We start from the raw sequence: 24066 nt of genomic DNA, 5'->3' as shown, positions 1-24066 counted from the left end.
TTTTTTAATATACGCTGATCGATTTTTTGAAAAAAACAAATTTTTATTCTGCTAATTCGGCCAAGTGCACCCTTGCCAGATTTGCCAAACTTGGCAGCTCGGCATAAACGGCACCACATACACACATGCACACACACACACACACACACACACACACACACACACACACACACACACACACACACACACACACACACACACACACATACACACACACACACACACATACACACACACACACACACACACACACACACACACACGACCTAGTAGCGATCAGTGAAGAGGCGGGGCCAGGAGCTCGGACTCGACCCCCGCAACCTCAACTAGGTGAGTACAACTAGGTGAGTATACACACACACACACACACACACACACAGCGGTCTAGCGAGGGGTAACGTCAGTCACTCCTAGAAGCTGAGACAAGATAAATTTTACAACCTAGTTACTTTCTGTATTTTATAAGTAGAATTGATAAGTGTTAGAATTACTATTGGTAAATTTTAGTATGAATTCTTAGAAGTGGGGGCACACACACACATACACACACACACACACACACACACACACACACACACACACACACACACACACACACACACACACACACACACACACACACACACACACACACATACACACAGTCAGTCAGTCAGCAGACGTGGGTCACAAGGCTCCGAGAACTTTAGTGGTTTTTAAGGCGTGCAACAACTGCTAGCAGTAATCAGTGGTAGTGACAACGTCAGTGAACAATCCTACGAGTGATAACCAGAGTTATTAGTTAAAAAAAGTCGAGAGGAAGCCTGAAATCTTTAATATTTCAAAGTGTCAATCCGTTAGTGGATAGTAGGCTTCTGTTGCTACACAGATTCAAATATACAAAGATTCAAGTGAGTGTGGAAGCGGGTGTTCAAGAATTTCGAGAGATTGGATAACAAGTGAAATGTGGGGCACCATACAGTGAGAGTGAAAAAGTTAATAAGCAAAAGTAGAAAGGAAAAATATAATATATAACAAGGGAAGGTGGCAGTAGGCCTGCTGAAACAGTGACGTCACAACAGTTGTGTGACATTATACATATAAAGTGTAACACCGAATGTGAAGTGTATTCCAATATAAGTGAAGTGTATTCTATCATAAGTGACATTGAGGGACGCGGGATGCATGAGCATATACGGTTATAAAGATCACAGGTGAAGAATTTTCAAAATAGTGATAGAAGGATACGTCATCAGCATCTGGCAACTTGTCATCGCATCACTGCCAGCTTAAGTATCACTCACCTGTTGGGGTTGTTTTGGGGGTTCTGAATCCTGCCTTGCATCACTGTTAGATACTGGTCACTCACTCCTGCAAGCTATTACCAGAATTAGAGCAGAAATAGCATAGATAAGGTGAAGATAGTGTTGACTAGCGAGGAGCAGCCTAGCGAGGGGAAGCCTAGTGAGGGTGACGTCAGACACTCCTAGAAGCTCAGACAAGCTAAATTTTACAACCTAATTACTTTCTGTGTTTTATAAGTAGAAGTGATAAGTGCTAGAATCACTGTTGGTAGTTTTAGAAATACGGGTATTACTATTCAACAGCCTCCCATCAAGCATTAGGGGAATTGCCAATAAACCCCTGGCTGCCTTCAAGAGAGAGCTGGACAGATACCTAAAGTCGGTGCCGGGCTGTGGCTCGTACGTCGGACTGCGTGCGGCCAGCAGTAACAGCCTAGTTGATCAGGCCCTGATCCATCGGGAGGCCTGGTCGTGGACCGGGCCGCGGGGGCGTTGATCCCCGGAATAACCTCCAGGTAACCTCCAGGTATGAATACTTAGAAGTGGGGGCACACATACACACGAGCACACACACACACACACACACACACACACACACACACACACACACACACACACACACACACACACACACATAAACACACACACAACCACACACAAAAACACACACACACACACACACACACACACACACACACACACACACACACACACACCCATATACAGGATTTCACACCTTCCTGTGAAGTGATCCTCTAACCCTTCCTTCCCCCCCCCCCGCCTCCCTCTCCCCTCCTCTCTCTTCCTCTCTCTCTCTCTCTCTCTCTCTCTCTCTCTCTCTCTCTCTCTCTCTCTCTCTCTCTCTCTCTCTCTCTCTCTCTCTCTCTCTCTCTCACTCTCTCTCTCTCTCTCTCTCATCCTCTCTTCCTCTCCCTCTTCCTCTCTCTCTTCCTCTCTCTCTTCCTCTCACTCTCTCTCTTCCTCTCTCTCTCTCTCTCCCTCTCCCACTCTCTCCCCTTTTTCTTTTTCAAAAAAAAAAATGGTGGCGACTCGCAGGAACCAAGGATCAGATGAGAATGGTTCTGGTAGGGAGGAGTGGATGGAGGAGCAGTGGAAAAGGATGGAACAAGGGTGGGAGAGAAAATTAGGAGAGCTTTCTGAAAAAATGGAGAAAGAGCTCTCTGTGAAATTGGAAAAGAGGTTGGAGAAGGAGACAAAGAATTGGGAAGCACAAGTCGAAACTGCAGTAGCCAAGATAAGGGTCCTAGAAATTGAGATAAATAGGCTGAAGCGAGTTACAGGGGCAGTGACCAGAGAAGACACAGCATGTGAAGCTGCGAGGCCGAACAGGAAGGAAGGAATTATTAATTATGCTAAGGTCATATCAGCCTGCCAAGGAGGACCAAGGAGAGAAAGGGAAGAACAGCTGGTTGCAGATGGAGAGGGAGATAGGTCGAATGCTGAGGCAAAACCATGCTACCAAGAGCCACTGGAAAAATCAAGGGAGAAAATGACCACATACAGACAGGAACCAAAGTCACAGAGGGAGAGGCAATGGGAGGAGGAAAGGGCAAAATCAGTGTTTATCCATGGGCTTCAGAAGAGAGAGGAAAGGACACACACTGAAAGTCAGCAGGAAGAAAGAAAGGAGATTGAGAAAATCATCACGGAAATAGGGCGAGAAGACATGGACGAGATTGTAAATTTTCAGAGAATAGGGGGGTACTTGAAGGGGAGAAACCGACCGATCAAGCTGATTCTCAGGACAGAAACAGTGCGGAACAGGATCCTCCAAGAAAAACCACGGTTGAGAAGCTCGGAAGAGTACAAGAAGGTGTTCCTAGACAGAGACAGAACACAAAAAGAGAGACAGCAGCTGAGGGAGAGGACAAAAAAGCGAAAGGAGCTAGGAAAGGAGACAAGGATGGAACCAGCAGAGGTCAGTCAGAGCAGAACAGAGCAGCAAGAGCAAGCACACACACAACTATCCTCAGAACCCCACAACCTATCACACCATCCCAACACACAATACAATCCATACCCACAGTTTCCACCCAACCCCCAACCATAGAATCCCACAGTATGCTACCAGGTCTCCCACCCCCACAGGCCCCCAAACCACAGTGTTGCAAAGGAAACTGAAGGTATGGTACACAACCGCTGATGGAATAACAACCAAGTGGGAGGAGTGGCACGAAAGAGTCAAAGAAGCATCACCGGACGTCATAGCTCTCACAGAAACCAAGCTTACAGGTATGATAACAGATGCCATCTTTCCAACAGGATACCAAATCCTGAGGAAACACAGAGGGAACAGGGGGGGTGGAGGAGTGGCATTGCTGAACAAAAATCGCTGGAATTTTGATGAGCTGGAGAGAGGAGACAGCGGAAAAGAAAGTGATTACATAGCGGGAACGCTTCACTCTGGAGGTCCCAAGGTGGTAATAGCAGTGATGTATAACCCACCGCAGAACAGCAGGAGGCCAAGGCAAGAGTACGACGAGAGCAATAGAGCGATGGTTGACACACTGGCTAGAGTGGCCAGAAGAGCTCATGCATGCAGGGCAAAGCTCCTGATCATGGGTGACTTTAACCACAAGGAGATCGATTGGGAGAACTTGGACCCACATGGGGGCCAAGATACATGGAGGGCTAAGATGATGGAGGTGGTACTGGAAAACTTCATGTGCCAACACGTAAGGGACACTACAAGAGAGAGAGGAGAGGATGAACCAGCAAGGCTGGACTTAGTATTCACCTTGAGTAGTGCAGATATCGAGGACATCACATATGAAAGACCCCTTGGGGCCAGTGACCATGTGGTTTTAAGCTTCGAATACACAGTAGAGCTACAAGTGGAGAGAGAAGCAGGAAGGCCAGGACGAATGAAGCCAAACTACAAGAAAGGGGACTACATAGGAATGAGGAACTTCCTGAACGGAGTTCAGTGGGACAGAGAACTGGCAGGGAAGCCAGTTAATGAGATGATGGAATATGTAGCAACAAAATGCAAGGAGGCTGAGGAGAGGTTTGTACCCAAGGGTAACAGGAATAATGAAAAAGCCAGGATGAGCCCATGGTTTACCCAAAGGTGCAGGGAGGCAAAAACCAAGTGTGCTAGGGAATGGAAGAAATATAGAAGGCAAAGGACCCAGGAGAATAAGGAGAGCAGTCGTAGAGCCAGAAACGAATATGCACAGATAAGAAGGGAGGCCCAAAGACAATATGAAAATGACATAGCAGCGAAAGCCAAATCTGACCCGAAACTGTTGTACAGCCACATCAGGAGGAAAACTACAGTCAAGGACCAGGTAATCAGGCTAAGGAAGGAAGGAGGAGAGACAACAAGAAATGACCGTGAAGTATGTGAGGAACTCAACAAGAGATTCAAAGAAGTGTTCACAGAGGAGACAGAAGGGGCTCCAGAAAGACGGAGAGGTGGGGCACACCACCATGTGCTGGACACAGTGCACACAACCGAGGAAGAAGTGAAGAGGCTTCTGAGTGAGCTAGATACCTCAAAGGCAATGGGGCCAGATAACATCTCCCCATGGGTATTGAGAGAGGGAGCAGAGGCGCTATGTGTACCCCTAACAACAATATTCAATACATCTATCGAAACAGGGAGATTGCCTGAGGCATGGAAGACAGCAAATGTAGTCCCAATCTTTAAAAAAGGAGACAGACATGAAGCATTAAACTACAGACCAGTGTCACTGACATGTATAGCATGCAAAATCATGGAGAAGATTATCAGGAGAAGAATGGTGGAACATCTAGAAAGGAATGATCTCATCACCAGCAGCCAACATGGTTTCAGGGATGGGAAATCCTGTGTCACAAACCTACTGGAGTTCTATGACATGGTGACAGCAGTAAGACAAGAGAGAGAGGGATGGGTGGATTGCATTTTCTTAGACTGCAAGAAGGCGTTTGACACAGTACCACACAAGAGATTAGTGCAAAAACTGGAGGACCAAGCAGGAATAACAGGGAAGGCACTGCAATGGATCAGGGAATACTTGTCAGGAAGACAGCAGCGAGTAATGGTACGAGGCGAGGTGTCAGAGTGGGCACCTGTGACCAGCGGGGTCCCACAGGGGTCAGTCCTAGGACCAGTGCTGTTTCTGGTATTTGTGAACGACATGACGGAAGGAATAAACTCCGAGGTGTCACTGTTTGCAGATGACGTGAAGTTGATGAGAAGAGTTCATTCGATTGAAGACCAGGCAGAACTACAAAGGGATCTGGACAGGCTGCAGACCTGGTCCAGCAATTGGCTCCTGGAGTTCAATCCCACGAAGTGCAAAGTCATGAGGATTGGGGAAGGGCAAAGAAGACCGCAGATGGAGTACAGTCTAGGGGGTCAGAGACTACAAACATCACTCAAGGAAAAAGATCTTGGGGTGAGTATAACACCAGGCACATCTCCTGAAACGCACATCAACCAAATAACTGCTGCAGCATATGGGCGCCTAGCAAACCTCAGAACAGCATTCCGACATCTTAATAAGGAATCATTCAGGACCCTGTACACCGTGTATGTTAGGCCCATATTGGAGTATGCGGCACCAGTTTGGAACCCACACCTAGCCAAGCACTTGAAGAAACTTGAGAAAGTGCAAAGGTTTGCAACAAGACTAGTCCCAGAGCTAAGAGGTATGTCCTACGAGGAGAGGTTAAGGGAAATCAACCTGACGACACTAGAGGACAGGAGAGATAGGGGGGACATGATAACGACATACAAAATACTGAGAGGAATTGACAAGGTGGACAAAGACAGGATGTTCCAGAGATTGGACACAGTAACAAGGGGACACAGTTGGAAGCTGAAGACACAGATGAATCACAGGGATGTTAGGAAGTATTTCTTCAGCCACAGAGTAGTCAGTAAGTGGAATAGTTTGGGAAGCGATGTAGTGGAGGCAGGATCCATACATAGCTTTAAGCAGAGGTATGATAAAGCTCACGGCTCAGGGAGAGTGACCTAGTAGCGATCAGTGAAGAGGCGGGGCCAGGAGCTCGGACTCGACCCCCGCAACCTCAACTAGGTGAGTACAACTAGGTGAGTACACACACATACACACACATAAACACACACATACACACACCCACACACACACATACACACACACACACACATACACACACACACACACACACACACATGCACACATACATACACACACACATACACACACACATACACAGGATTTCACACCTTCCTGTTAACTGATCTGATAACCCTCCCTCTAACATTCCACTATCCACTATCCCTCTCTCTCTCTCTCTCAATACATATCTCTCTCTCTACCTATCTGTCTCTCTCCCCCCTCCCAGCTCTTCCCTCTAACATCTCTTCCCTCTAACACCTCCCCTCATCTAACATCTCTCCCTCTCTAACATCTCTCCCTCCCTCATTATATCTCCCCTCTCCCATTTCCCATCTCTCTCTCTCCCCTCTCTTTCCCTTCTCTCTCCCCTCCTCCTCTCTCCCCCTATCCCCTCTTTCTTCGATCTCCCCCTCTCTCCCCCTTTTTCCCTGTCTCTCCCCTCTCTCTCCCTTTCTTTTGCCCCCTCTCTCTCTCGCCTCTCTTTGCCCCCTCTCTCTATCCCCTCTTTTCTCTCTCTTTCTCTCTCTCACTCTCTCTCTCGCCCCTTTTCCCTTCTCACTCTCCCCCTCTCTCTTTCCTTCTACCTTTCCCTTCTCTCTCTATCTCTCACTCTTTTCTGTTTCAAGAAAAAATAAAAAAAGAAAAAAGAAAAGGAAGAAAAGGGAAAAAAAAGAAAAATACTTGGTGGGTAGTGGAAGGAACCAGGGATCAGATGAGAATGGTTCTGGTAGGGAGGAGTGGATGGAGGAGCAGTGGAAAAGGATGGAACAAGAGTGGGAGAGAAAATTAGGAGATCTTTCTGAAAAAATGGAGACAGAGCTTTCTGTGAAATTAGAAAAGAGGTTGGAGAAGGAGAAGAAGAATTGGAAGGCATAAGTCGAAACTGTAGTAGCCAGGATAAGGGTCCTAGGAGATGAGGTAAACAGGCTGAAGCGAGTTACAGAGGCATTGACTAGAGAAGACGCAGCATATGAAGCTGAAAGGCCAAACAGGAAGGAGATATGAATTATGCTAAGGTCATATCACCCTGCCAAGAAGGGCCAAGGAGTGAAAGGGAAGAGCAGCTGGGTGCAGATGGAGAGGGTGATAGGTCAAATGCAGAGGCACAACCATGCTACCAAGAGCCACTGGAAAAAAACAAGGGAGAAAATGACCATGTACAGACAGGAACCAGACTTACAGAGGGAGAGGCAATGGGAGGAGGAAAGGGCAAAATCAGTGTTTATCCATGGGCTTCAGGAGAGAGAGGAAAGGACACACGCTAAAAGACGACAGGCGGAAAGAAAAAAGATTGTGAACATCATCACGGAAATAGGTGATGAAGACATGGACGAGATTGTAAATTTTCAGAGAATAGGGGGGTACTTGAAGGGAAGAAAATGACCGATCAAGCTGATTCTCAGGACAGAAACAGTGCAGAACAGGATCCTCCAAGAGAAACCATGGTTGAAATACTTGGAAGAGTACAAGAGGGTGTTCCTAGACAGAGACAGAACACAAACCGAATGACAGCAGCTGAGGGAGAGGCCAAAAAAGCGAAAGTAGCTAGGAAAGGAGACAAGGATGGAACCAGCAGAGGTCAATCAGAGCAGGACAAAGCAGCAAGGGAAAGCACACACTGAACTATCCTCAGAACCCCAAAACCTATCACACCATCCCAACACACACTACAATCCATTCTCACAGCTTCCACCCAACACCCAGCTATAGAATCCCACAGTACCCTACCAAGTCTCCCACCCTCTCAGTCCCCCAAACCACAATGTTGGAAAGGAAACTGAAGGTATGGGACACAAACGCTGATGGAATAACAAATAAGTGAGAGGAGTGGCTCGAAAGAGTCAAAGAGGCATCACTGGACATCATAGCTCTCACAGAAACCAAGCTTATATGTATGACAAGAGATGCCATCTTTCCAACGGGATACCAGATACTGAGGAAAGACAGAGGGAGCAGGGGGGTGGAGGAGTGGCACTGCTGATCAAAAACCGATAGAATTTTGATGAGCTGGAGAGAGGAGACAGCGGAGAAGAAAGCGATTAGAGAGCAGGAATGCTTCACTCTGGAGATCCCAAGGTGGTAATTGCAGTGATGTATAACATACAACAGAACAGCAGGAAGCCAAGGCAAGATTATGACGACAGCAATAGAGCGATGGTTGACACACTGGCTGCAGTGGCCAGAATAGCTAATGGATGCAGGGCAAAGCTCCTGATCATAGTTGACTTTAACCACAAGGAGATCGATTAGGAGAACTTGGAGCCTCATGGGAGCCAAGATACATGGAGGGCTAAGATGATGGAGGTGGTACTGGAAACCTTAATGTACTACCACGTAAGAGACACTATAAGAGAGACAGGAGAGGATGAATCAGCAAGACTGGACCTAGTATTCACCTTGAGTAGTGCAGATATTGAGGTCATCACATATAAAAGACCCCTTGGGGCCAGCGATCATGTGGTTTTAAGCTTCGAATACACAGTAGAGCTACAAGTGGAGGGTTAAGCAGGAAGGCCAAGACGAATGAAGCCAAACTACAAGAAAGGGGACTACACGGGAATGAGGAACTTCCTGAACAGAGTTCAATGGGACAGAGAACTGGCAGGAAAGCCAATTAATGAGATGATGGAATATGTAGTAACAATGTGCAAGGAGGCTGAGGAGAGGTTTGTACCCAAGGGTAACAGGAATAATGAAAAAGCCAGGATGAGCCCATGGCTCACCCAAAGGTGCAGGGAGGCAACAACCAAGTGTGCTAGGGAATGGAAGAAATATAGAAGGCAAAGGACCCAGGAGAATAAGGGAGGCCCAACGACAATGTGAAAACGACATAGCAGCGAAAGCCAAATCTGACCTGAAGCTGTTATATAGCCACATCAGGAGGAAAACAATAGTCAAGGACCAGATAATCAGGCTAAGAAAGGAAGGAGGAGAGACAACAAGAAATGACCATGAAGTATGTGAGGAACTCAACAAGAGATTCAAAGAAGTGTTCATAGAGGAGACAGAAGGGGCTCCAGAAAGACAGAAAGGAGGAGCACACCACCAAGTGATGGACACAGTACACACAACCAAGGAAGAAGTGAAGGGGCTTGTGAGTGAGCTAGATACCTCAAAGGCAATGGGGCCGGATAACATCTCTCCATGGGTCCTGAGAAAAGGAGCAGAGGTGCTATGTTTACCCCTAACAACAATATTCAATACATCTGTCGAAACAGAAAGATTGCCTTAGGCATGGAAGACAGCAAATGTAGTCCCAATCTTTAAAAAAAGAGACAGACATGAAGCACTAAACTAGAGACCAGTGTCACTGACATGTATAGTATGCAAAGTCATGGAGAAGATTATCAGGAGAAGAGTATTGGAACATCTAGAAAGGAATGATCTCATCAACAGCAGCCAATATGGTTTCAGCGACGTGAAATCCTGTGTCACAAACCTACTGGAGTTCTATGATATGGTGACAGCAGGAAGACAAGAGAGAGAGGGGTGGGTGGATTGCATTTTCTTGGACTGCAAGAAGGCGCTTGACACAGTCCCACACAAGAGATTAGTGCAAAAAAGTGGAGGACCAAGCAGGGATAACAGGGAAGGCACTACAATGGATCAGGGAATACTCGTCAGGGAGACAGTAGCGAGTCATGGTACGTGGCGACGTGTCCGAGTGGGAGCCTGTGACCAGCGGGGTCCCTCAGGGGTCAGTCCTAGGACCAGTGCTGTTTCTGGTATTAGTGAACGACATGACGGAAGGAATAGACTCCGAAGTGTCCCTGTTTGCAGATATCATGAAGTTGATGAGAAGAATTCTTTCGATCGAAGACCAGGCAGAACTACAAAGGGATCTGGACAGGCTGCAGACCTGGTCCAGCAATTAGGTCCTGGAGTTCAACCCCACCAAGTGCAAAGTCATGAAGATTGGGGAAGGGCAAAGAAGACTGCAGACGGAGTACAGTCTAGGGGGCCAGAGACTACAAACCTCGGTCAAGGGAAAAGATCTTAGGGTGAGTATAACACCAGCCACATCTCCTGAAGCGCACATCAACCAAATAACTGCTGCAGCATATGGGCGCCTAGCAAACCTCAGAACAGCATTCCGACATCTTAATAAGGAATCTTTCAGGACCCTGTACACCGTGTACGTTAGGCCCATATTGGAGTATGCGGCACCAGTTTGGAACCCACACCTAGCCAAGCACGTAAAGAAACTAGAGAAAGTGCAAAGGTTTGCAACAAGACTAGTCCCAGAGCTAAGAGGTATGTCCTACGAGGAGAGGTTAATGAAAATCAACCTGACGACACTGGAGGACAAGAGAAATAAGGGGGACATGATAACGACATACAAAATACTGACAGGAATTGACAAAGTGGACAAAGACAGGATGTTCCAGAGATGGGACACAGCAACAAGGGGACACAGTTGGAAGTTGAAGACACAGATGAATCACAGGGATATTAGGAAGTATTTCTTCAGCCACAGAGTAGTCAGGAAGTGGAATAGTTTGGGAAGCGCTGTAGTGGAGGCAGAATCCATACATAGCTTTAAGCAGAATTATGATAAAGCTCACGGTTCAGGGAGAGTGACCTAGTAAAGACCAGTGAAGAGGCAGGGCCAGGAGCTTGGACTCGACCCCTGCAACCTCATCTAGGTGAGTACACACACACACACAAACGTGAAGGGCTAAGATGATGGAGGTGGTACTGGAAAACCTCATGCATCAACACGTTAGGAAGACTACCAGAGGGAGAGGAAAGGATGAACTAGCAAGACTGGATCTAGTATTCATCTTGAGCAATGTAGATATTGAGGACATCACGTATGAAAGGCCCCTCGGAGCTAGCAATGAGGTGATTCTGAGCTTTGAATAAATAGAGTTACAAGAGGAGAGGAAAGCAGGAAGGGCAGAGAGAATGAAGCTAAACTACAGGAGAGGGGACTACGTAGGCATGAGGAACTTCCTGTAAGAAGTTCAGTGGGACAGAGAACCGGCAGGGAATTCAGAAAATGAGGTGATGGAATGTGGCAACAACTTGCAGGGCAGCAGAGGAGAAGTTTGTACCCAAGGGCAACAGATATAATGAGTAGGCTAGAACGAGCCCTTGGTTCACACGGAAGTGTAGAGAGGCCAAAACCAAATGCAATAGAGAATGGAAGAAGTATATGAGGAATAGGCCCAGGAGAATTAGGAGAGTAGTCGAAGATAAGAAATGAATATTCACAGGTAAGGAGGGAGGCAAGACAAGCCACGGGGGGGGGGGTGGAAATCTGTAGCTCAAGTACTTTCACACTTCTCAGTGCGTTATCAGGAGCTGTGCAATGTTGCAAAGACAACAACAGGAGAAGAAGGCAGAGACTGGCTGGTGCCTGCACACTACCATACTCTAATAACTTACCCTTCATCTCCTGCTGTTACATATGCAACATTGCACAGCTCCTGATAATGCACTGAGAAGTGTGAAAGTACTTGAGCTAAAGATTTTCAACCCCTGTGGCTTGTCTTGCATTGTTAAGATCGCCTGTCTGAGATTGTTTTGTATATATATATATATATATATATATATATATATACATTGCATATATATATATATATACATTGCATATATATATATATATATATATATATATATATATATATATATATATATATATATATATATATATATATATAACAGCGATCTCTGGCTGAAGGAGACTCGAACCTACGAACCTTGGAACAAGGTACGCAGTGCTTTACCATTCTCACCACACTGGACAATGCCTTGGCGCCCAGCTTGCGCTAGACGTTGATTCAAGTCAGCCAGCTTTCAGGGAGAAGGCTTACAGCTTTTCATCTCATCCCCTGCATGCATCAGCCTTACTAGAGATTTTAACAAAGCAAGGAATTCGCAAGAGCAGGCGAAATATACACAAACACTGATCTCTGGCTGAAGGAGACTCGAACCTACGAACCTTGGAACAAGGTACGCAGTGCTTTACCATGTGGTGAGAATGGTAAAGCACTGCGTACCTTGTTCCAAGGTTCGTAGGTTCGAGTCTCCTTCAGCCAGAGATCAGTGTTTGTGTATATTTCGCCTGTTCTTGCGAATTCCGTGTGTATATATATATATATATATATATATATATATATATATATATATGTATGTGTAATTTTCTTTAATAAAATGTTCACATCTCTACTACTCACCTGTTACCTTCTTTACTTTGCTCTATCCTGTTCCTCAGCAATGGTTCATCAGTCCAGTACCCTTCGTTCCTCGGGTGGACGGCGACTTCATTCCTGGTGAGCCTGCTAAGTTGATCCTTGAAGGACGACACCAGATGGTTGACCTCATGGCTGGAGTTACGAGAGACGATGGTGCTTTCACTTCTCATGGTTAGTTTTAGCTGGATCTAAGTGACGAAATGCCAACAGTAGTGAAGACAACACAGTTTGCATAACAAATCTGAGAGAATTTTGTTGCAATATGTATAGACTTGATAATATTCTACATAATCCCACTTAAAGTGTATTCTGCAACGTTATATTTTCCTTATCAGTTTTAACTTCTTGTTCACTAAATTTGGTGATCTGTGAATAGATTAGTTGTCTCTATTACCCCTGTGTAATAGTTACATGTTTTTTTTTTTTAGTAGACGAAATTTATACCTTATTTTTTCTGACATGATGAATGGTTTGTAAGGAAAATCAGATGAAGGACCTCCACAAAAAGTGCATGCTAAATCCACCAGAAATGAAAATGCAAAATGGCCGCTCGAGATAATACGACTATGAATGTCGAATCAGTCTTTTCTAAATGTAATTCTTTTTTGTCGCAAAATTTAAATAAGAACTTTAAAAGTGCCTCAGTTACATATATAATTAATATACATTATAATTATGCATAAACTAATAAAAATGATACAGTATGACATAATATCCTAGTTGTTCTGGTGAAGGAATAATTATATGAAAAACATTATAAAAACAAGGTGTTTACTATAGAGATGAAATCAATTCCGTTTTGAGTACAGACATTTGCAGACATTAAAGAGAGCTTACATATATAAAAATTTATTCTAAGTCGAAACTGAAATAAAAAGCAGAAAACCAGTTAAGAAAATAATCAGTAGTTAGATACATTCTGAATCTTATTATCATCCACAGAATCAAATGAAGAATACAACTCAAACTTAACAACTCTTTGCATATTTATATTTTAGGGGAAGCGCTAAGAACTCAGGGGTCATTCAGCGCCAGGGGGGGGAATGGGAACTAGGTATGATCTAAGAAAAGGGAAGTCAGGGCCAAGATGAAGAGCCCTTCACCGGACTTATGGAACCTCTCTTGAGATGAAGAATGTTTAACATTGTTGCAGTGAATAAACCATACCCCCGGCCGGGATTGAACCCGCGATCATAGAGTCTCAAAACTCCCCCGGCCGGGGGTATGGTTTATTTGCAATCGTGTCATTACGATTTCTTAAGTCATGTTGACGGCAGTGAAGGGACTTGAGCTAGAGTTCGTCACGGCCACGCTAGCTGGAGATTCGTCTGTAAAAACTTGCATTTGTGGTCACAGAGGTGCCTGTGCTAACTTTCCTATGGTGTAGAAATATACCTAGTTGGATGAATCTTATTGTGGCTAGCTGGTCTAGTGGCTAGCGCGACTGGCTGGAGTTTTGAGACTCTATGACCGCGGGTTCAATCCCGGCCGGGGGTATGGTTTATTTGCAATCGTGTCATTACGATTTCTTAAGTCTTGCAGTGAATGTTTTTGGTAACGGACTGGTTGGCACTTTCCATCAATAAGTTGCCACCTCCCTCCCCAGAAGGTGGCAACTCCTTGGGTCAGGTGAGGGGCTCCTGATCCGAAGAAAGATTTGACCTCCCCTGCCTTTGATCGAACCTAATTCTTTCGTTTATCCTAAGGCATTGTATAAAACATACTGGCTTAGTTGGTGTTACAAAATGTAACATTTAGCATTTAGCCTGTTTCTGGTTTTGTAAAAGTTTGTCAGAATAAATTCCGATCCAGTTATCCCGTCAATTTTTTTTTTTTTATTTTATTTAAAAACTTTACAGCTTGATATTAAATAAAGATATAAAATGGGTACAGTAGGATCCTCAATCCTACAGAACATACACTAACCAATTATTAACAACACATTGTAATTGACATAAAAGAGGTTACCCATATACACTCACAAAATTTTCCATATAACATACTATGATAAACAATATAAACTATAACTATATAAACTATATAAAATATAAACTATATACAACTTTCAGATTTGTATAGTTAACATACTATGACGGACATATGACAAAAGTTCACAACCTTCACAGGAGATAATCAGAGTAATAACCTACATCACAATCTCAGTTAAAAACAATTACATGCTCTTCCCAAAATTAACCCCTATACAATAAGAAGTACCTAAGCACATACATACGTGCCTCACTACAATCTCTCTTTAAGCATTGAAGAAAGAAAGAAAGAAAGAAAGAAAAAAAAAAAAAAAAAAAAAAATCCTAAGCCTCACACTTATACTAAATAAATATTAACAAATGTTACTAAATATTACTACAGCCTCTTCCAATGCCTGAGCACATTATATAAAATCTGAGACTAAACCATACTGTCCCATTACAAACTTGTTTAACGAGGCATTACAATTTATGGAAGTCATTAGCGTTCCATCTCGCAGCAACTGGATGAGCACATTATATAATGCTAAAATAAAGACAGTACACTCGCTAAAAACCCACAACACTCAACACAAACATAATTTAAATAACCTCTCATTGGGATACAATTATCGCACATGAAATATGCCCAATAAAGGCTATAAACGCACACTCTACATAAGCCCTAAAGCTCTTCACGGTCTTAAAACTATAATCTTTACACCATTCACACTTAATACATGAAGAAGGTCATGACGACCCTGACACATCAAACACAGAATTCTCCATTCGGTACTACGTAATTACTTGATATCACCTTTGCTTTCTGTGCCCACTTGCATGCTACATACACGTATGCCACTCATCTACACCTTCATATACCCACATACACCTTACTCTCACCCCTCCCCAGGAGGCGACCCCGCTGTGTCCCCCTGAAAACCCCCTTCCCGTATGTAATCCCCAACCCCCCCCCTTACTCACTCAGCCCAAGTCGTAGATTGATGAGAAACCCTAACGTTAACATTCTATACCCTTCCGAAAAATCCTCCTCCCACCTCCTCCCATACAGTTCTCTATTACGACACATCGTACGATAAACCGTTACCGCTAGTACCCGCCTCCGCACCTCACAATTCCCCCTCCCCCTCATCACCCACGATATATATATATAATCCACTATTATATAATCCAAAGCTCTTATAACACTCTCATCGAACCCTCCCACATCTAGGCTTAGTGCACGCAGAACCGACACCCCTCGGCACCCCACCCCCTGTACTACCCTACTTAACCAATACCTAACACCCTCCAGTTCCCCACAAAAGTATACTGCATGGAACGCCGTCTCATCCTCCCCACAGATTCCACACCTTCCACCCACAATTACCCCTCTGGTTCTTAAAACCTCCCCCGACGGTAGTATGCCATGCAAAAAACGATACGTTACCTCCCTTACCCTAGGCTTTAACTTCAACTTGCTAAACCTATACCAAATACTCTTCCATGCGTACATGGGGAACAATCCCTCAACTGGTACAACAATCCTGTCTGCAAGCAGCTTACACAAAATCCTTACTCGAATTTTCCTGGGTTCTCTAACCAACATCAAAGCCCTCAAAATAGTTTCACATTCCCTCAACTCCACACCACCATACAACTTACCCAACCTATCATATACTTTTCCCAGCTGCCCTCCACTCACACCTTCGCGCAAAACCTCCCATTTAAGAAACACACATTTAATCCTCCTTCTCAGATCCATCAACCCCAACCCACCCTGGCACACAGGTAACATTACAACCTCTCTCCTCAGCCAATCGCACCTTGAACCCCACAAGAAGTTAAACACTCGTCTCAGAATTCCCACAATCGCCGTCCCTGTTAATGGGAACACGGCTGCTACGTGCCAAACCTTACTATACAATAATACATTTATAACAATCACTCGTTGCACGAGAGTCAGATGATGAGGTCGCAATGCACCCAGACGCCCCTGAATCCTTTCCATTAATCTATTCGAGTTTTCCTCTCGAGCAGCGTCCAAATCATCCTTATAGGTGATACCACAAATTTTTAAAGACACCGTTTGTTTTCTCACAACGTTACATCTCCCCCCCCCTCCACCCAATCACCCAACCCCATGATCATTGACTTCTCTCTATTTACCTGCATCCCTGTTGCATTTCCGAACTGTTGCACATCATCCAAAACACCCAACGCCATCCCCTCCCGAACCAGGACTATTGTATCGTCTACGTATCCTATTATTCCCGGCCACACATTCCCTACCCCCCCCCCCCATACCTCCACTCGTGTCACATACACAACGTTCAACCATTCTATAGAAGGGGTCCTGAATGCACGCAAACAACATTTGTGACATGGGACACCCCTGCCTAAGTCCCCTACCCATTACAATCTCTTCCCCCAAGCATCCATTAATCTGTACCCTCATCTTAGCTCCATTGTACAACGTGGTTACCCAATTAACTATTTCTTCCCCATAACCCTGCCTCCTAAGTATAGCTCCCAATGCTCCTCTTTCCACCCTGTCATAGGCCCCCTGCCAGTCTAAAGCCAACAACGCCGCCCTCCCTCCCCCCCCCCTTTTGACTCTACAAAACTTCTCAGTATTCCATGACCCTCAATCATCGACCTTCCAGGAAAACCATACTGCGTTTTCAAAACCACTCTCCCTACCACACATTTGAACCGATTACCCAAGACTTTAGCGAACAACTTATAATCAGCACATAACAGAGATATGGCACAGTACTCCTTGAGGGTGTGCTGCCCCTTACCCTTCTGGACCAACACTACAACTGCTGTTGCTTGCTTGTCCCCCATCACACCCTTCTCCTTCATCTGATTAAATAACCTACCCATGAAACCCCTTATCACCTCCCAATGTTGGAGATAAAATTCAGCCGTGAGACCGTCTATTCCCGGTGCTTTGCCTTTCCTCATTCCCCTTAAAGCCAACTCTATTTCCTCCTCTGTTATTACCCCCCCTAAAGCCTTTCTATCACTATTCCCTAAATCCACATTTCCCACCTTCCCACTTCTCCAATACCCTTCATACCATTTATCCGCATACACACACATTCCTTTTGTAGTTAGTATCTCCTGACCCATTCTATAACCCCCCGCCATCTCGTGTACCTCTAACCTCGGAATAGCTGTAACCTGCTGTCTTTGTTTTTGACGTCGCAACACACGCCGATGGTTTGTCTCCCCAAAGCACCTCCTCTACCCCTGCCTGCACCCTTACCGCTTGAAACTTCTCATTTTGTAACTCCCTCAGTCTCCCCTTGACCTCGACAATTTCATCCATAGGATAGTTGCCCCCCACAGCCCCCTTCCCATAACAGCCCTGTAACCTGTCCTCCAGATAATTTGAAAGCCCATATTTAAAATCATTTATACGTTTGCCTACCCCCACATAATATTTCCTAATCCTTTCCTTGGCAACACAATCCCACCATTGTACGACATCTTCCACTCCCTGTGCCTCCTCGCTAAGCTCCTTCCACAGGACAGAAAATCCCTCTAACCCCTCCTCATCACTCAATGCACTTATATTTAATTTCCAGTAACTCCTGTATATTTCTGCAAGCGCCTCCCACCCAACCTCCACCAACACTGCTCTATGATCTGACCATGCTACTTCAACAGTTTTGAAAGCTCTCACTACAACCCCGTGAGAAAGATACACTCTATCTAACCTCGCTGCATACCCTCTCCTAACAAATGTATGCTCTGTCTCCCACGCCCCCCCCCCTCGAATGCGTCTCTTAACCTAATATCCGTCAATAAATCTCGTAGGGCCACCGACACATAACCTGCCCCTTTCGGTTCCACATCAGCCCTCCTAATGACGCAGTTCCAATCACCTCCTACTATTGCCACCTCCGGTAATGCACGAAAAAAAAACACAAGGTCCTCGCACACAAACTCCTGCTTCACCTGTACGTTATTCTCTGCAGGCGCATATACGCTAATAGAAGCCACACGTTTTCCCATCCACAAACCATCTACGCGCAACACCCTTCCCCCTCCCCCCCTCACTTCTCTGCAAAACAAATGGGCTCACCTCCCTAATTAATATACCCACCCCCCCTTTCAAACGGGAAGATGGCAGGGTTACCACCTGAAACCCCTCCATCTCCAACACCCTACCCTCCTTAAAATTGTGCTCCTGTAGGAACACAACATCCACTCTAAATTTATTCAGAAACATTCGAAACCATTCTCTCTTTACACTATTACACAAACCATTAACGTTTACTGTCATACACCGGAGGCCTATTAAAGTTTCCACCCCTGCCTCCTCTCTTCACTCTTCCGATGGCCACCAGAACGTGTGGGACCACTTGTCACCTGCACACTTCCCTCTCTCCCCCCCCCTTCTTTCGGTGCCTCCTGTCATGGCCACCACTACCTTCACCTTCTGCCCATATTTGCTTCCCAGTCCGCTGCGCTGGCGTTAGGACATCATCTGAATCCGATGCAGCGGCTCTCTTTCTTGTGACAGGCGCATCCTCCATGGCTTGGTCTGGGGATGCCTCACAATGTACCTCTACCTCCACTGTACACAGTGGCAAAGATCTCGGTGACACCTCAGTCACGCTGTCACTCCCGTCGTCCGAATAGTTCTGTTTTTGATGCCCCACAGCCTTCACCTCGTCTTCTACCACCCTGTCAGGAGCAGCCACCTCCTCAGGCGGTGACAAGGACTTCAGAACCTCGGCTAATTCCTCCTCAAGTTCCAACACTTCCTCCTGTACTTTTTGCTCAACCCGATCCACTGGAAGTGTGTCTGGACCAGGTAACTGGTCAAGGGCCTCACCCTCTTCCCCAGCCTTATACGCCTCATCCACTATCTCGCTCCATAGACGACCACGCCCTCCTTCACGTCGTTGATCAACGCCTGCTTCCCCCGGTGTAGAAGCGGATGTCTCCGCCCCTGAGCCAGGAGCTCGTTGCCGCTTCCCACACTCCTCCGCTATGTGATCATATTCCCCACATAGTCGGTATGTACGCCTTTGCCCCGCGTATGACACCATGACCTGTGTCCTGAATTCCTTTAGGTACACGTAAGATGGTATGGGGTGTCGCAATGTCATTTTTAGGTTAAAAGTGCCCTCCGGCATACCTGTGTAGGCACCCGACACCCACTTACCATGCTGGGCCAAATGAACAGTTCCGTATTCCTCAAAAAATTTTCTGATATCTGTCTCATCCGCCTCAAAGGGGACATTACGCAGTTTAATCCATGTATAATGTCTGGATACATCGATCATCCTCACACGCACAGCTGGTGTTGCATCAAGACTTACGTCCTGAAAACGGTTGACCAACGACTCATAAACCGTTGCTGAGAGCAGTTTCACAAAAAATCTACGTGCTCCGTTCAATGCTACGCCGTACAACTCTCCATCCTGAATTCCATATGTGTCTCTGATGATTTTAGGTAGTAATACCTGGGCTGAAGCTGGCGTTATTGCCCCACTGAGAAGTTCAACACCGACAGTGTTAATCCTGCGTCTATAACTGCACGCCATGTTGACTAATGGTAGTTCTCCTGGTCTTCTAATATTAGATGAAAAATAATATGTACACTAATTATGGCGTCTTTGTCTCCGAGGGTAATACATCTGTCGTGCCGAATATGTAAAACTGGTCAATTAGCAAGAACTCAATTAAAATTAAGTCCTCTCTAAAATTTTCTCTTATACGTTTAAAGATATATTTTTTTCATTAATGGTAATATAAAAATTTAGAATTTTGCACCAAAAGAATCTTAGAAAACTTACCTAGCCTTATTATAACAAGAACAATTTATTTTAGCCTAACCCAACTAAATACATTTTAGATACGTTTACAACAATTTAATATTAAACAAACACAGTGAAATATATTTTTTTTCATTAGGTTCAGAATGACTTTGGCGAAATTATTGCATACACAAATTTTCACTTGTCCTATATGGCAAGATGAGCGTTGCTATTTAAGCCAAGATCGCAAGTTCTGCCTATTCGGCACGACACATCCACACCCACACAACACACTTTTTTTATTTTATTTAAAACATTGCTACAATACAAGCGATGATAAATTATAATAAAATGTCTATGATACATGTATGTGCTAAGAACAAACTCAAAAAACATCCCCAGTTACAGAAAATAATACATCGATCTTAACTACGATCTTACATCAAACAAAGCTGGATTATACAATTTAAATATTGCCAGTGTTGCTACACAGCTGACGCATCCCCCCCCACGCCCACACAAGCACATTGATAAGAACTCATATTCATTCATTTAAATAAACTTTATATTAAATAACCTTAATTTAAAACGTATCCTAACTGATCTTGTCACTGTAGGATAAGTACAATCATGCAAGGTACAAGAACACTAGATACACAATACCTTAAATAAGACAAACACATTCTACAAGATACATTTTGAAACAATTGTATACAATATCATAAAGGCGTTATTACCTTAAACAACAGAAACTTTTCACACTTAATATACCCCCCCCCCCCGCAAAACACCATAACAACTATCACCAACATGCTTACTTACATCCTCACGGTACATTAAGTAATAACCTCAAGTATATAATCATCGGTGTTCACAATAACACCAAGACACAGTACACTGAATATCAAATATTAACATAAGTGTGTTATAACCTAGTCTAACACAATGTCGCCTCAACCAGGTAACATTAACTGCCAGTGATAAATATTTCTAGGAAAGTTACAACAGTGACGTTCAACTTAACCCTAAGCAACGTATATAAAAACTTTTACTTGTAACCCTACCATTTCTACCGTAAATAACTAAATAAAAGAGTACTCCCCATGATGACAATCCCGTGTCCCGCTTATATGTGGACATCTTCCATCTTGCATGATGGAAGTGTCTATGAATACACATGGGGTACAGGACAAAACACAGTTTACACTCGTGCTGGCTGCTGGCACAGACAGCCACAACTTTGACATGCCCTTACCCATCCTATAACCCATGTGCGTTACACATCAGAAAAAGTAAGTTATTCCACACACTCGCACTCCCAACAAATCACACACATCCTTTGCAACTGTCAACCCCACGGAGGCGACTTTGTTTCATACCCCTGACATCCCTTCCCACAGTAGCATATGCCATCCCTATCCTACCCCTCCCTCCTGATTTACAATTCTAATAAAACCCTTAACGTAAGTTCTCTGTATCCCACTGGAAAATCCGGCTCCCACCGCCGCCCATAAATATCCCTGTTTCCACACAACGTTTTATGAAACGTAACCGCCAATACCCGCCGCTTCACCTCGCAAACCCCTTTCCCCAGCATTCCCCACGATATGTATATATAATCTACCATAATGTACCCCACAGTCCCTAATGATACTCTCATCCATACCCCTCACGTCAAGACTTAACGCCCGCAGATCAGAAATGCCTTTACCCCCTATCCTATGCAGCACCCTGCTCAACCAACCCCTGATGCTCCCCATCCCCTCACAAATATACACTATGTGGAACGCCGAATCCTCCCCTCCACACATTCCACAGCCTACCCCCCCCCCAACCACTTGTCGATCCCATAGAACCACACCCGACGGTAAAATTCCATGCAAAAACCGATACATCACTTCATGGCCACGGGGTTCTAACCTCAACCTACTGAACCTACCCAATACACTTCCCCAGTCATACATGGAGAAAATCCCCTCCACCGATGCCACTACCCTCCCCATTAACATCCTACACAACCTACCTATTTTTACCTTCCCCAGATCCCGAGTCAACACCAGAGCCCTCAAAATAGTTTCACACACATGCAACTCTACCCCATTATACATATGTTTCAATCTACCGTGTATCTTGACAAACCATCCCCCACCCACACCTTCCCTCATCACCTCCCTCTTAATGAAGATACATTTGACCCTTTGCTTTAAATCCATCAAACCCAACCCCCTGATGCACAGGTAACATTACCATATCCCTTTTAAGCCAATCACAGCCCGAACCCCACAAGAATTTAAAAACCCTCCAAAGCATGTTCACAATTGCCGTCCCAGTTAAAGGGAACATGGCTGCCACGTGCCATACCTTACTATACAGTAAGACGTTAATAACAATGGCATGCTGCATAAGGGTCAAATGATAAGGCCTCAATGCTCCCAAGCAACCCAGAATCCCGTCTACCAACCTAACCAAATTTTCCACACGTGTTACATCCTGATCATCTGCATAGATAAGACCACAATTTTTTAACAAATTCACCCGCCTTGTCACGACTGCACAACCCCACTCAACCCTCCCTGCCCAAGCTCCTAACCCCATGACCATGGACTTTTCTGAATTCACTTTCATACCAGTTGCACCTGCAAACATGTTTACTACCCCATCTAAGGCATCCATTGACATCCCCTCCCTAACCAGAACAGTAGTATCATCTACATACCCTATTAGGACTGGCCAAACCCTCCCATCTCCACTCCCTTCTTCCCCACTAATGCGCATTTGCTGCTCCACCATTCTATAAAAGGGGTCCTGTATGCATGCAAACAATAGCTATGACATAGGACACCCCTGTCGAAGTCCCCTACCCATTACAATCCTCCCCCTCAGTCTTCCATTAATCTGTACCCTCGACATTGCTCTACGATACAACGCATCTATCCATCACACTATTTCCTCTCCAAAACCCTGTTCCTGAAGGATAGCTCTCAATGCTTCTCACTCCACTGTCATATGCTCTTTGCCAGCCAAGTGGCACCAAACCCCACCCCTTACTTCCCTTTTTCTTCCACGAAATCTCGTAGTAGCCCATGTCCCTCCACCATAGACCTCCCTGGTAACCTAAACTGAGTTTTCGATACGACCCACCCTACTACACACTTAAACCTATTTCCCAAAATCTTAGCGAACAACTTGTAATCCGCGCACACCAACGATATTGCCCGGTATTCCCTAAGCATATGCTGCCCCTTACCCTTCGGTACCAAGACTACTACAGCTGTTGCCTTCTTCTCTCCCAACTTTCTCCTCTCCTTCATTAAATTTAATAACCTAACCAAAAACCCCCTCATTAGCTCCCAATGCTGTTGATGGAACTCTGCCGGGAGTCCATCAATTCCCAGGACTTTGCCCTTTCGCATTTCACTTAAAGCCCTCCATATTTCCCCCTCAGTTATTTCTCCACCCAGTGCTTCCCTATCACTGTTTCCCAACCAACATATCACACTCCCACACACCTGCTCTAAATCCCCAGCTCCTACCCCTTCCCTTTGCCAATACTGCTCATACCACTTATCCGCAAATGCCCCCATCCCATCTGTAGCTTGTATAGCCTGACCCATCCTATACCCACCCACTGACTCATGAACGTCCAACCATGGAATAGCCGTTGACTGCTGTCGTTGCTTTTGCCTACGCAATACACACGATGACGGCCTATCGCCCCATAA

General features: G+C 45.1%; 1 protein-coding gene across 1 annotated transcript in view; it reads left to right on the top strand.

The window, feature by feature from the left end:
- The window catches only part of LOC128689934 (carboxylic ester hydrolase), a 182286-nt gene that overhangs the window by 115997 nt on the left and 42223 nt on the right, over positions 1-24066 (top strand). Inside the window, exon 7 of the mRNA XM_070088707.1 lies at positions 12618-12768. Coding sequence (XP_069944808.1) covers positions 12618-12768 — 151 coding nt within the window. The remainder of the gene's footprint in view (positions 1-12617; positions 12769-24066) is intronic.

This window comes from Cherax quadricarinatus, chromosome 25, assembly GCF_038502225.1.
Source record: "Cherax quadricarinatus isolate ZL_2023a chromosome 25, ASM3850222v1, whole genome shotgun sequence".
Taxonomy (NCBI): Eukaryota; Metazoa; Arthropoda; class Malacostraca; order Decapoda; family Parastacidae; genus Cherax; species Cherax quadricarinatus.
Note: the sequence above shows the minus strand (reverse complement) of the source record. Positions and strands in the feature narration are given on the sequence as shown.